This window comes from Oreochromis niloticus, linkage group LG11 (assembly GCF_001858045.2).
Source record: "Oreochromis niloticus isolate F11D_XX linkage group LG11, O_niloticus_UMD_NMBU, whole genome shotgun sequence".
NCBI classification, from domain to species: domain Eukaryota; kingdom Metazoa; phylum Chordata; class Actinopteri; order Cichliformes; family Cichlidae; genus Oreochromis; species Oreochromis niloticus.
The window spans coordinates 37,853,058-37,867,504 of record NC_031976.2 but is presented as its reverse complement, the minus strand read 5'-3'; the positions used below and the strand labels follow the sequence as shown (position 1 = coordinate 37,867,504).

At 47.6% G+C, this 14,447-nt stretch overlaps 1 protein-coding gene and 1 long non-coding RNA gene across 5 annotated transcripts in view; one reads left to right on the top strand and one right to left on the bottom strand.

The window, feature by feature from the left end:
* The first annotated feature begins 1,688 nt into the window (after positions 1 to 1,688).
* LOC100708185 (sodium bicarbonate cotransporter 3) overlaps positions 1,689 to 14,447 on the top strand; it is a 35,805-nt gene continuing 23,046 nt past the window's right edge. For 2 of the 4 annotated variants that reach the window (XM_025911727.1, XM_025911726.1), the window contains exon 1: positions 12,300 to 12,565. In XM_025911727.1, the coding sequence (XP_025767512.1) occupies positions 12,509 to 12,565 (57 nt within the window). In that variant the 5' untranslated portion in view covers positions 12,300 to 12,508. Of the gene's footprint in view, positions 1,903 to 12,299; positions 12,566 to 14,447 lie in introns of those variants that run through there. The other 2 variants (XM_025911728.1, XM_005455982.4) reach the window with 2 other exon arrangements.
* Positions 6,946 to 12,150, bottom strand: LOC112848256 (uncharacterized). The gene is made up of 2 exons (XR_003222278.1): positions 12,043 to 12,150; positions 6,946 to 8,832 (listed from the first exon to the last, which is right to left on the bottom strand). It is a non-coding gene; the product is annotated as an uncharacterized LOC112848256 (long non-coding RNA).

Here is a 14,447-nt window from a genome sequence, read left to right as displayed (position 1 = left end):
CTTACGTGAACGGGGGTTTACAAGTGTACATACCCTCAGGTCTTCATATGGTGCACTGGCCTTTTGGTTTTTGTGACAGCTGTGGATGGCTCTGTATTTTCTCAGATGGTAGAGCCTCGCTTTCATCCCAAGATCGCCTTAAAGGGGCTCATTGATACTGAGGTCAGCAGACTGTGAGACTGGAGGACCTCCACTAAAGGCTCCACTTGGCCTCTGACAGCCCATCAGTGTTTTCTGATCATGGGCTACATTCAGCTTCCATCAGGCCTGCCTCTGATCTGTCTTCACACTTGGCAGTAGGGAAGGAGCGTTTTTCTTCATCGGCCTCGTTCACTCTTCTCTGAACGTGGCGTTTCTGGTTGTGACCATAAAGTTCAGCTCTGGTCTCACTGACCAGGCGCTGTTTGACTTTTGGCTTTTCCTCTGGTCTCTGATGGCACTCACCACCCCGGCAAACTCACTTCATTTTAACTCAGTCAAGCATTTTTGGCACTTGAAGCAAACCACAGCTGGGCGTGAAAACAAAGATGGAGTGCACGGTGCTGCGATGGCGTGGCTTCACCCTGATCTCGGTCTGAATCTCCTTCTGTGTGAGTTTATTAGGTTAACGGGTGATTCTAAACGAGCTGCAGGTCTGAATCCATCAAGTGATGAAGAAAAATGTGGCGGGCCTGTAAAGCTTTGAATTTTGTTTCTGATTCTGTGATAGATACAAGCAGGAAATCACCAGTTTGTTTGCACGTTCTCTGCATGCAAAGATTTCAGTTATTTGGGATTTCAGTTCTCACTACAAAAAACCTCATATTATTGAGTTTGACTTGTTTGTCCTTCTTATTCCAAAGTAGATGTTTTTTTTTCTTGTTATTGAAAATATGAAGTGACAGACTCTGAGAGCAGCCAGAGGCTCTTTATGCAAACACAGACCTGACACACAAAAACAGCCTTTGAATGAGACAAAGCTGGATGGTGACTTTTTTATGGGAGTTCTTTGGAGCTTCCTGATTTCCTCTCAAAACATCTTTAAACGCCTCTTTCAAAATCAGCTTCAGAATCTGCTTTAAATAACATGCATGAATACATGCGCAGCAGTGACCCAGCATGCACAGCATTTATACATGTTAATATTGGTTTAATCAGAGTCAGGAAGAAGAAATATTCTGACCTTTCCGTCAGACAAAGGTTGAATGAACACAGCTCAAAAACACGTAAAACTCCGCTAACGTGTAATAAAGTATAAGAAGTTGTTAATATTGATCAGCAGAAGGCTGCTGTGCTCTGTATGACGACACTGAACTGTTATTACATGTCAGCTTTTATGTGTTTATTATTTATAATTCTGTTATACTGTAATTGATAACGTGTTTTATATTTCATAGTTTTTATCATTTCCACGTGCACAGCGGCAGGTCGGAGGTACAGCGGGTGCACAGAGCAGGCTTTCCCTATGAAACTTTCCGATTACCGGTTTAAATGAAGGTCAAACTGAGCGGACTCATCCGCTTTCATCGCTGCTTGTTTTTACCGGATTCGTCGGAAAGTGTTCGGTAAAAACCAACAAACTGAAGGGAAGGCTCACGCTTTGTTACCGGCACGACTCCGCCCACTGCGCGCTCCCGCTCGCCGATTGGTGGTAGTAAAACCACCGCCGCCATGTCATTGGAAAGCGGAACTGCCAATCAAAAACGGGCGGGGCTTACAGCTGGAGTTAATATATTCCAAACAGGCGTAAATTAGTGGCGGCGGAGAAGCGTTAAGAATAAAGAAGAAGGAGGCGGAGGAGGACCGGGACCCGGCGGCTACACTCTAAACTCGGATGATCCAACAGCTCGCGGGGGAGAGGAAGAGGAGCCTGCGCTGGAAATGGAGGAAGAGCACGAACAGATGAGACCGCTCCTCACATCTGTAAGTTCCCCCCGAAGTGTACCTGTTAGCCGGCGGCTAGCGCCTCCTCCACGGGCTCGGACGGGTCGCAGCCCGTGGAGGAGTTCTGGACCCAACATGGTGTCCGCTGTCAGGGAAGCCTCCGGGCCGCCTCACCGGTCCCCCGGTCCCCGGGGAGGCCGCTCACCCGGCCGCAGACAAAAGGCTGGCAGCCGACCGCTTTTGTTTTTTAGGGACCACGCTGCTGCCAGGAAGTGAAGTAATGATGCGCGCTGGGCGAAACTGCATTCAAAAATGGGCTAATTATCCGTGAACGGGCTCCAGGCAGGTCTGTGAAGCCGCTATAGTAACACAGTAAGGTGAATTTATCTGTGACGAAGTGAGTTTAAAGTCGGCATGCATCACATCCACACACGGGCTTTACTTTCTTTAAACTCCCCCTTCTTCTTCCGGCTTGCTGGTCTCTCTTCTCACCATCTCCAAACCCGAAATGTGCAGTTTTTACTCCTTTAAACAAGATTAAAATGTCCTTCTCGATAATCAAACTTCTCCTTTCATGGCGACTGGAGAGTGCATTTAGTGGAGAGGGGCACGTGTCTTCAGTGCGTGCGTGCACTGTGTATGATTCCCGCCGATCGCACGGGGTAAAATTACCCGTTTTTCCTATAGACTTTGGCATGGGCTGCCCACCACATCAGTTATATGTGGATAAAATATGTTTATATTTAAGTATGAAGCTGTCAGGACCTGTCGGTTCATTCATACCGCGTGAGGCCCGGGCAGGTCAGGCTTTCCTCCCTCCTGTGGTACAGTCAGCAGACCACGTGGAGATGAGTGTGTGTGGCGTGATTCACGTTTAGTTTGCAGGACACTGTAGTGATGCTGCGCTGTGACTGGTCTCTGTGGAGTGGACTTCATAGTGAGGCTGGACTTTCTTGACTTGGAGCATCCTGCTCAGGAGGGCTGGATGCTGCCCTGCTGTTACCATGGAGACCAGACCCGAAGCAGGGTCTGTTTAACTGAAAACTTCACCAGTGAAGCCTGCTGTCTGTCTGCGTCTGCGTCTAAAAGATGTTCCAAATGGCATCAAACACTCGAGCGTCACATCTACTTTCCCTCCTCGGACCTTCGTGAACGTGCTTCAAGTTAAAGCTCCACGTGTCCGTTCAGATTCTGATTCTTGATGAGCAGAAATCAGAGTAAGGTTCAGGTGAAATGTATTCAGACTGCTGAAGCCGTGCTGTTATTTCAGGTGTTTAAAGTTTTCTGACAGCTTGGCTCTTCGGGCTCGTCTCATGTTGAATGAGTGCCTGGTGTGTGATCGGACTGCAGGTGCAACAATGGAGGGTCAGGTTTCTTTTATTCTGTTATGAATCCCTGCAACAACATTGCTGTGTAATATTTAATGCATGAGATGCATTAAAAACAATCACTGCAGGACAAATGGAGTTTGTGGTGACTCGTTGTTTGCAGACATGCTGGAGAACACTTTGATGATTCACAATTCAGTTTTTATGTCCTGTTCAGCTGGATAGAAATATCTGGGATAGATGGATTCTCAGAGCTCTGTAGTGTATTAAACAGAGTTTGGTTTCATAAAGTCTGCGAGGTATGTTTGGGATTATCCTACAGAGTCTAACCCTCACAGCACAGACCCATTTAAACCAGTGCGTACAGTCCTGTAAGCAAACATTCACACTTTTATTTAATTTGTTATTGTGCATTTAACTATATTTTTCCTGCCATGTGAGCAGATTGTGCTGCAACTAAAACACTTTCTGTGTAAAGGACGCTGACCATGAATTTTCTCTAAAATCCAAAGGTAACCGGTGACAGGGTAACAGTACGATAAACCTGTTCTGTGCGACGAGGCCCATCTGACCAATCAGGGCTGTCGGGGTCAGCATCAGCAGGACGTTGGATTCATTCCAGTACGTACGCTGCTCTGTCAGCTGTTGGAAACATGCAGCACATCTAACAGAAAGACTTCGACGACGGGTCACATTTCGGTCTGTAGTGTTAATCCCATGTATGCGAGGCCTTCGTCGGCCCGTGAGACACAGATCAGTGCACGTTCCTGCTCCGTGAGAGGATCCAGCTGCTGCTGCTGCATTAGGTTGTGTTTTTCCCGTCTGCGCCGCAGTTTCTCTTAAACCTTCGGGCTCACCTGCCTGTGACTCAGATCGGCTTTCACGTCTCAGGTGATGAAAGCGGCGTGACGTCAGGTTACTCTAGCCCGGTGCTTCTCGGGCCGACAGTTTCCCCGTTTCTTTTTTGTTTTAATGTTTTACAGCCAAGTGTCCACCGACCAGAACACTTTGATCCACTTGTGTTCATCGTGTTGCCGCTCTGAGGCGACGCTGTCGTCTGTGAGTGCTTCACATGTGTACCTTATGCAGCAGCGGGACACCCTGTGCTGTGTTATAATGGGTCTCTGTGGGAGCTCTGATAGGCCCGCGGTGCACACAGGATTTGTGTCAAACGCACAAGTCGTGTTGCCACAAGAGTTTCTCCTAAAACTGAAACTGTGACTGTGAAAGATACCAAAGCTGCTTTTCAGTCATCAGAGGTCGCGGTGTAATCTTGGTCACGTCTCTATCCTAAAGCAGAGCAGAAATGTAGGATTTCTATAAACATAATGAAATGATCCACTTTCCTGATGGAGCTGCACGTTTTGAAGTTTTGTCGAGGTTCTTACAAAACTGCACCTTTGCACCAAAACTGTGAAGAAGCTCAGCGTGGAGTAGCGTGTGCTCCAGTCTTTGCTTCAGGTAATTAATGAACGAGCACCTTTCTCCACTCCGCCCTGTCTCATGTCTGTTTTTCGAGGGCTGGATGTTCACATCAAACACGGCCAAACTCCCAATAAGAGCTCCGATTTTCCTGCTCCTCGACCCGTGTGACGAATAAAGAGGCGATTCATCTGTAACTGTGAATCATACAAAGCTGCATAAAAGAAACAGGGGCTTAAAAATAAAGAGGTCCAGTGTAAGAAGCCCTAACCTGCAGACCAGGAGTCAAACTGAGCTGCTGGTTTAAACATGAAATGCTGCGTCGCGGTTCATAAATCCTCTCCTGGTGAACCTGCAGATTTGCACCCTCGACCTCCGGTGTTTGTGCGCGTCTTTGTCTCAGTAGATGTGATTCGTGTTTAATGTGCCGCTGACTTCCTGTCTGTGGAGGCTCCAGGGAAGCCGAGGTGAAACTTCATTGAAATGGCCTCGGCTGTGAACAATGCGAAGGCCGTGTGGCGGCCGCGGCGCTCTGACGGAGCAGGTTATTGTTGGTGCAGATGGAGGAGGAAGTGGCGGCTCTGTGAAGGCGTCCGGCCCGACGATAATGCAGCATTTATTAAACTCTTTGATCCAGAGCAGCAGCAGGTGCAGGTCTGCAGGTAGGGCCAGACCTGGGCCTGATCCACAGCTGCTCTGGGTTACCTACGTATGAGCCCACAGTTGGTGTTCACAGTGGGGCCTGAAAGGCGGAGGTGCAGGGTGCTGAGTGCGTGTGAACTCCTGTCAGGTCAGATTTCCCTGAGCTGTTTCTCTCCGCGGTGGCGGTGATGGCGTGCAGGTGTCGGCTTGCAGCTTTTGTTTCAGGTGTCCACAGAGCTGTGAGATAACGGCTGCGCTGTGATTTCTGCCCGTGTTTACCGTCACACAGAGAAAGCTGGACGTTCACGCGTGAGCACAGAGACTCAGGAAGGTATTTTCCTTCCTGCTCTCTCTGAATCGCCGGCACTCGTCTTACATTTGGGCGGCTGGACGTCGTAGGGAGGCAGCAGGTTAGCGACTGTTTGAAGGAGAGAGAATCACGCTCCAAAGATTTTTTTCCTAACTAGGTTATGGTGCACCCGAGGGACTCGTGTTGACATCAGCAGACTCGTTCTCGGGAGGCTCCACGCTCTCCGCGGGGCAGTTAGAGCAAACCCGGCAGGAAACTCCGTCTGCAGCGAGTTTCCTGTATTTCTATAGATGCAGCGATGCAGACTGACTCGCTTCATTTTTATGCTGCGTGGAGATGAAGCCCTCAAAGGGAAGATAGAAGTCTGTGAAGTGGGGGTGGGCATAGGCCTCGCTCACACAGGCGCACACACTGGTTGCCAACCGGTCGGTCAGTGTTGGTTGGAGGTTGTTGGAGGTGAAGTCGGCTGCAGACGGGGTGCTGCTGATGCTGCTGTGGTGTCATGCAGACTGTAAATCCTCCGTGCTTTAATAAAAATGTTAGTGTGGCGCCAGCGTATCAGTGCCGTGTTATTGTCCACATAAACGTGTCTTTCCAGAATGAGGCTGGTGAAAGTCTCATGTTTGCTTTAGATTATTTCCAGCTTGTGAAATAAGAAATACAAATTTGTGCCGATTAGATAAACTGACAGAGGCGAATGCCTTTACTCTGAAAATATGAAGCGTTTGGAGGTTTAGTTTTGTGGAGGAAACATGGTGCTCACAGCGTGGAATATAATCCAGAATATTCAGTTTGTAATGATGGTTACAAACTGGTTGGTGTGAAATAAATTCTTGTGACTTTATTGGACAGGTATGATAATTAATGAAGAGGATGAAGAGTAGGAAGGTGTTTGGTCCAGACAATGCACTGGTGGAGGTGTCTAGGAGAGACTTTAGCCAGACTGTTTAACACCATCCTGAGGAGCGGAGAAGTGTGCTGTACAGGGTGGTGCTGCAGAGGGTTGAAACTGGTGATGAACATATGAACACGGGACAGGAGTCTCTGTGGATGAGAACGCTGTGAGAGTAGAGAGCAGGTGGAGGAGAAGCCTGGAGAGGTGGAGGTCTGCTCTGGAGAGAACAGGGATGAAAGTCAGAAGCAGGATGGAATACATGTGTGTGTGAATGAAAGGGAGGTGGGTGGAGAGGTGTAGCTGGTGGAGGCTGACGAGCCAAACCTCTGCTCCTGCCTGTTCTTTGACGCCTGTCTCCACAGCGCCCCCTGCTGTGTCCTTTATTTCTATGCAAATATAATGCATCATTTTGCATATTAAGGGTGACTGTGCTGTTTGTCACGCCGCTGTGTTCCCCGCTGAGCCGTCTGTGGGGGGAACTCTGATTTCACACAAATTGCTGGAACTCATTTCCAGATGTGGAGCGTGCAGAAAGAGGCACGCCGGTGTGAAGGTCAAAATAAAATATGAGAAACTATAATAACTGTAACAGGAAGACAGCGACTGAACCTTCAAAATAAGAGCGAGGGGCGTCTTCCAGACATGATGCGATCACATCGTTGTCTCAGACAGATGAATTGAAAGAAAACGATGCATCACGGTGTCATAAAGCGATTCAGGGCAGCGTCTGGTCAGCGTATGGCTGAGCTCAGTGAGCTGTGAAACCGCTATCGAGTCGCGCTGATAACGCTGAGCTGCCGTGACTTTGAGGAGGCGTTTGCAGGAACGATCCCAGCCGGGAACTCGTTCTTCTCATTATTCCCACATCACGGTCGAGCGTCACGTTCGTCTCTGTTTCTTTCGGACTTCCTGTTATAGAAGCCTCATTGAAACAGAAGAATGGAGCTCCCATTAGCCTTGGTCATCACTCACAGCAGACACACATGCTGCCATAATACAATCATGTCACATTTCCGCACTGCGGGGGCCACTCCTCCTCGGACTCACTGAGGCTTTGTTCTTTTCTTCAGGATCGTCTCCGTATCCTGGTAACTGAATACCTGCTGTTGGCCCAAACAACAAGGTTCATACCATCATTTTAATCTTCACAAATCTGTGCGAGCTCGCTCGTCACTGAGGACGTTTGATCAGTTGCAGCCTTGGTGTGAGGAACGCCAGCAGCATCAGTTTTACCCTCTTAAAGCCCCCTCATTAAAACCATGGAGGGGTTGAATACTGTCATTGTATTAAGGCTTGTAGTTTGTATTGTTAGGGGCGTGGCCTTTTTGACTGAGAGGTGGAGGGTGACACAGGTGGCTGTAGCTGCTAGCTGGCTGCTTGGCTTCACTTCAGCTGGACTGCACCTGTGGACCAGGTTTGTGCTGTTGGAGCCTTTAATGACATCATGTGACCAATGATATGGCTGCTGTGAGGTTGCCATGCTAACATGCTTCAGTTCTGATAAAATTCTACTTTATCTTTTTTACCGAGCTCCAATCGGCCGTTATCTTGTCTGTGGATGCTACCAAGCTAGTTAGCATTAGCCGATAACTTGGCGCTCCCCCTCTGTTTCCAAATATGGTCACTTCTGGCAATCATGCTAAACTCTGGGCTTCCTAATGTGAGTGATGTCATGCTGGTGCTTTCTGATTGGCCCTCTCAAGTACTTTGATCTGAACAGAGTACTCTGTGTAAATCAGCCTCCTTTGGCAGCCACACACACACACACACACACACACACACGTGTGAGTCTGTGTGTACCTTGTTTAAACTGTGCTGATGGCCCACCGCAGCTTTCTGATTGGCTAATTTCACAGCTAGTGAGTCTATTATTGACCGTGGCCTGGGCTCACCCTGTGTGTGTGTGTGTGTGTGTGTGTGTGTGTGTGTGTGTGTGTGTGTGTGTGTGTGTGTGAGAATTTTCCCACAGTTCCTGATGTGTTTAGTAAATGCTGCTGCAGTCCAGATGTTTTTCCTCCCTGCTGGTTCTCCTAATATGGCAGCATCAGCACAGACATCTCTCTGGTCTCAGGGGAGTCATGTGACTAAATCTGAGTGTGTGTGTGTCATTCTTTATATTTTCATTGCAAAGATTTCCAAAAATGATCTTCCTCCCTGTTGCACTTCCTCTTTCTTTCTCTCTTTGCTGAAATCATCACTGAAGCCTGCAGCAGGTGGTGGAGCTTGAAGTGTAAACTTAAATGTTTTCATAAATGAAAAAACATTTGCTCCATGTTTCCTTCTTTCATACTTTTGCCGTGTTGTTTTTCATCCTGCTGATTAGTTAATGACGGGTTCTTAGCAGCCAGGAAGCAGAGGGTGGGCGTTATCAGCTGTAGAAACCAAAACGGAGACAAGAAGATTAAACGTCATTATCTCCAATATAAAGATACAATAAGACAAAATAAAATAAACGGGTATTTTTTTTAAATAAATAAATAATTCAATAAAATCAACAGAAAGCCTGTTTAAATAAAAGCATTTGTACCTGCTCTTTAAAAGAATCAGCTAAATGTAGTTAGGGTGAAATATGATGGCGCCTCAGGTGGATGTCAGAGGAACTACAGCTCCTGGTGCAGATTGAACTGAGTCCCAGTTTAAGACCAAAAAAACCAAAGTCATGATCCAGATTTGAAAGGACAAAAATCTGCGACTGTTCTTTATGTGGGTGTTTGTAGCACGTACATGTATGTTTGTTTCCACATGCTGCTCAGCGTCGTTGCTGTGCACGCTGCTGTGCACGCTGCTGTGGGGCCTTAAGGACAGACTTGAACCACCTGACCTGCTCTGTTCCTTTGTGCCAGCGCAGCTCGTCTCTCCTTAAGTAATCCGAGTCCCATGGGACCGTTTGGTGTTCCTCCTGTTGTCTTCCGACCTTTGACCTCGCTCTACGGTTGCTTTTTAATCTCAGTGATGCAGGAAGCTGATTCTCCTGACCTGGGAGTCCCTGTGGGAGAGTCGGGGCGGGTAAATTCGATTTGCTCGCAGGGAGAATCGGCAGCGCTGGAAAGAATAAATGAAGCCGTCTCGTGTTTCTCAGCATGCGCGGCGTCCCGTTTCACCGCCGGGACGGCATTCAGCCGGGAGTTTTGCATCTGAAAACAATAAATGGTTTCCATTCTACTGCAGCGATACTGCGTACGTGCCTCTGAGGCCATGCCAGTTCTTTTCCACTCAGCTCAGGAATTCTAATGAGAACCGAGAACAAGCTGCTGCATGAGCACATCAACACATGACGGAGGAGCTTTTACATTTCCTCCACTGTGTTATCTCACACACACACACACATACACACATACACACACACACTTATTTGGCCTCTGAAAACCACAAGTGGCCGACTCGGTCACGTGACCAGAGCAGAGAAACTCTACATGTGAAATGGAAACTGTGCACGAACAGACTTTCCTGACTTCCTCACTTCTCGGCCTTAAACACAGCGACCAGCTTCCCTGCTGCCGTTCTTCTCTCAGCAGCTCTCGCTCGTATTTTAAGGTCAGTAAAGGATCGTCAGCTGACCCCGCGGCTCGTCTCGCCTCTGCACAGTGGGGTTTCCACCCATGCACGTCGTCTCTACTCTACAGGAAGCTGGTTTTAGATTAGAGAAACTCATTTGAAAAGCTTCCTCACACAGCATCACAGACATGGGCTGGCGGAGCCCAAAAACTGGGACATCAGAGGGAGAAATGCTGGACACGAACGAGACTCCGAGCATTAGCCTGAGACTGTAAATCAGAGTTTTGTCAGAAGCACCACACCCTGCAGTTCCCCAAGCGTCCAGCAGGGGCACCAGCAGGCTCAGTCCCACAGACTCCCACATTATAACTTCACAGCAGAATAAACATGTTTATAGCCTGATGCACCAACTCTTTGGTCTCTGTGGAGGATTTCCAGCTCGTCCCTGTATTTTTAACTCACCTGTTTAAATCACATCAAGGCTTAAAGTTAGCAGTGTGAGGGTGACTGCAGCAGCTAACAGTCTGCATGAGGACTCGTATTAAACTGCCTAAACTAACAATAACTAGTTTCAACTAGGGATGCAACGATACCAATTTTTTCAAACCGATCCGATACCGATACTTGGATCTGAGTACTTGCCGATACCGAGTACAAAAACCGATACTTCTACCACACACAAGTTAAACTTAACCAGTAGTAAAGAAACGACCCCACACAACTCTTTAACACAAACGAAACGTTTACTGAACGTAAGGGCAGAGACAAATACTGTACAACACATCCCTTTTTTAAACTCAAATGATATTCCAATTCCTTAATGAAATACACTGTATAAATGACATAATTCCCTTTCAAATTATATTAAACAACCCAACTTATGTTATCACCTTTTGGTAAGTGACTCACTAATATACACTCCAAAACACGTTATATAAATCCACTAAACATACAATATTCACACATGGGCCCCACACACACTCACATTCACACTTGTTGCAGGCCTGTTTGCTGCTCACGCCGGACGATGGAGAAAAATCCTCTTCTCCCCAGTAAGAGCACAAAAGTCTGACTTACAGTTCCGTTGCTCGGTAGGTCGCCATTCACCAGTCCCACACTAAATCCACTCCCTGCGGACCCGATGCTGTCTCTGCTACAGCACGTTAGCCAGTCACTGTCCAGCTCTCCGACAGTCCATAGCAGCTGCCTCCGTGGCGCAGCCAAGCAGTCCGGGCTAGCCTTTAGCCTCGGCGGTCATGGCTGGAAACACAGTTTTCCACGGTGGTGCGACCATTGAAACAAAAAGTCACTTCACCCACACTCTGTTGCGAAGCTCTCACACGGTTAGCTTTCTAGTCACACACTCTTTTGTGCAAGTTAACCTCAGTAAAACTAGCCGAGTCTCTCACTTTGGTTCAGCTAACCTCGTGCATCTCTCCATGCCGTTCTCTTCTGTGAACTGTGAACACCTTATGTGGCGTTCAAGTCCATGGGAATTATGATTATCTACTCCCAAATTCCCATCCGGGCTACATAAGTATCGGTTCATGGTATCGGTTAACTTTTACGAGTACGAGTACGCACACATTTTACAGTATCGGCCCCGATACCCGATACCAGTATCGGGATCGGTGCATCCCTAGTTTCAACTTGAACCTCTTTATTTAATTGAATATTAGGGATGTATATGTTTTTGTCTTTTTAGTAATAATGTGTTGAATTAAATATGTTTGTGTTATTCGTGCAGCATGGCAGCAGTGACCGGAGTTGGTTGTTTCAACTATTAGGAGCAGTTTGTAACATTTTTAATAACGACTTTGTCAGGAAGTTGTCATGTAACTACATAAATAAATAAATAAACAAATCATAAATAAATAAGGAAATAAATGCACTAGACAATAAGCAAATAATATGTAAACAAGAAATGGGAAGTGACAACATTAAAGAAGTAAAACGTAATTACAGGCGTCAGCGGTAACTAAACAAGCTGAATCATTAGAGAAGTAATCTTCTCTTTTGGTTCATTTCATGTTGATTTGAACATCTGTGACTATAAAGGAGTCTCGTGAATGTGTCTGACCTCTGACCTGGAAGGTAAACACTGCGGGTACGGACGTGTGGGGGTGGAAAACGGGGCAGCTGAGGTCGGTTTCAGGTCAGCAGTTTCAGTTTGCTCTTGCTCTGTGGATGGCGCCTCTGTCAGCAGATGCCCCGCCTCCTTTTTTCAGTGTTGTTTTTTTTTTTTTTTTTCTTGCTGTGTTTGCAGACTTCCAGGCTGGCTGCTCGCTCAGTGAAGCAACACACTCTGCTATAAATACTTGAATCGTATCCGAGGCTCTGCTGGCAGCTCGCTGTCTGGATTCACTTACTGTCCTGGGGACACTCGCACATCCACGCTGTGGGCGCTGTGTGTTCGAGCTGCAGACGTAGTGACCTGGTGGATTTGATTTTCACAGCTCTGTGGGACGCTTCCCACCACAGTTTTTCTCTCGTTTGGGAGGATTTCTGATTTCTTTGACACTGAGGAGTCTCTGGTTGTTGGACTGAGCAGCTATGGGAGACTTTTGGGGGGGCATTGCCAGTCAGAGGGTGGCCCGGGCCATGTCTCTGGTATGTATTTGCTTATAGAAGCAGTTTCTGTTTCACATTATCAGATTGAAAAGTGGGTCTGTGACGTTTATAGTCGGGCAGCTTCTCCTTTGGTCGGCTGTTTGGGGTTGTGACTGAGCTCTGAGCAAAGGTGACGGGCTTCAGTGGTTTCTATGTGTCTGTTGGTCACGCAGCGTCGAAGGAAATGAGTTTAACAGGAAAAGAGCTGAAAGCATGTGTGCAACAGCAACAACACGAATGCCAACATCCTGCCGCTGCACACACGCAGTCACGACGAGCGTCGATCGTGGCCCAGAATCAGCTCTGACGTTTATCCATCAGTCGCCGATGCAGCGGCCGGCAGACTCCTCTGCATCTAAACGCAGCCACAGGTGCACCTCACGAGAGGCGGGTGTCAGCTGTGTTGCGACATCTGGCCACATCTGTTTTGCACGATATCAGCCGGTGTCGTAACGGAGCTGCTGAGCACAGCTCTGCTCCGTGAGAAGAGACGCGAGCTTTGCTGAAGTGATTGTAAGCGCTCACAGGTACCGGCTCACCTTCAGCTCGAGCCGTCGTGAACAGGATCCATCCTCAGGATCTCTCCCGATGCGGTCTTCTCGTCCTTGTCTGGTGATGTGGGCGTCTCTCGCCGTGTGTCTGATTTAAAGAACAGAAGGAAGATAAGAAGTGCTGCGTAAGCGCCGGCTCTCGTAATTTTGCCCGTCTTTGTGTGAGTCGCACACATCTTCACATCTGTGAAGCACCAGGCACACGCTGTTACTGTGATGATCGATCCAGCTGAGGTTACCACATGTTGGTTTGTAACTCTGACCCCACGTGGCTGCAGTGCATGTGAAGCCCCACACAGAAGTCACGCAGTCAAAGGTAAAAGGTCATGCTCGTGGGAGTGACGCACTGGACGTTTCGTACTGCCTCGCTCTCTAAAGCTGAAACCTGATCTTGAAATGTGAGCGATGTTCTCGATCCTTCAGGGAGGATTTATATTTTTAGAAGCCTTGAAGTGAAAGTTTGTGTATCGGCTGCGCTCTGTTGTCCAGGATCCAGGGTTCAGGTCATCTCTGAGGTGCGAAGGTCAGACCTGGATGACCCCACCGAGGGCCGGGCGACTGAGTTTAGTTTGAGTCGGGACGCTGCAGCGATCCTACACACAGGACAGTTTATTAGGTACATGTGTTGAACTGCTCTTTAATGCAAATTTCTAATCAGCCAATCACATGGCAGCACAAGACAACCTGCTGAAGTTCAAAGGACAAAGGTGACTTAAGTTCTCCAGGTCTGACTCTAGCTGTGTCCCAAAACGTCGTCTGCATCCTTCGGAGGACCCGGCCTTTGCGGTCTACGTGGGCCGGGTCCTTCGAAGACCGAGAAGGCCGGAAGTGCGAGGCTGTGAAATTGGACGGTCTAGCCTTCAGATTTGCGTCACCGCTGTGTCGGTGGAGTTTAATAAACTCGGCCGTCTGCTCCTTGCTGTCTAAAATATAACAGGACACTGGAGTAAATTCTCGACCGTCTCACACTTCTGTTTAATCAGTTTTCTGTTTGACGTTTATTCAGCTGTGTGAAAATCCCGGAGGAACCCTCCCAATGGATTAATAAAAGTTTTATTTAATCTAATAACTTTGATCTCAGCCAAACAGATTTACTCCGGAACAAATAAAACACCGAAAATATGCAAACAATTACATTTTTAAGTTATCCGAGTGACTTATATATCATGTTTAACCTGAGCAGCGAAAGAGCGGGGGGTCTGAAAACGATGAAGCCACTTTTGCAAATATGCGATGTCTTGATAAACGAAGCAGATATTTGAAGTTGACACAGCTACTTTCTCGCCTGAAAATATGTTAAACGTTTATTTTGTGACCCAGAAAGACTAATA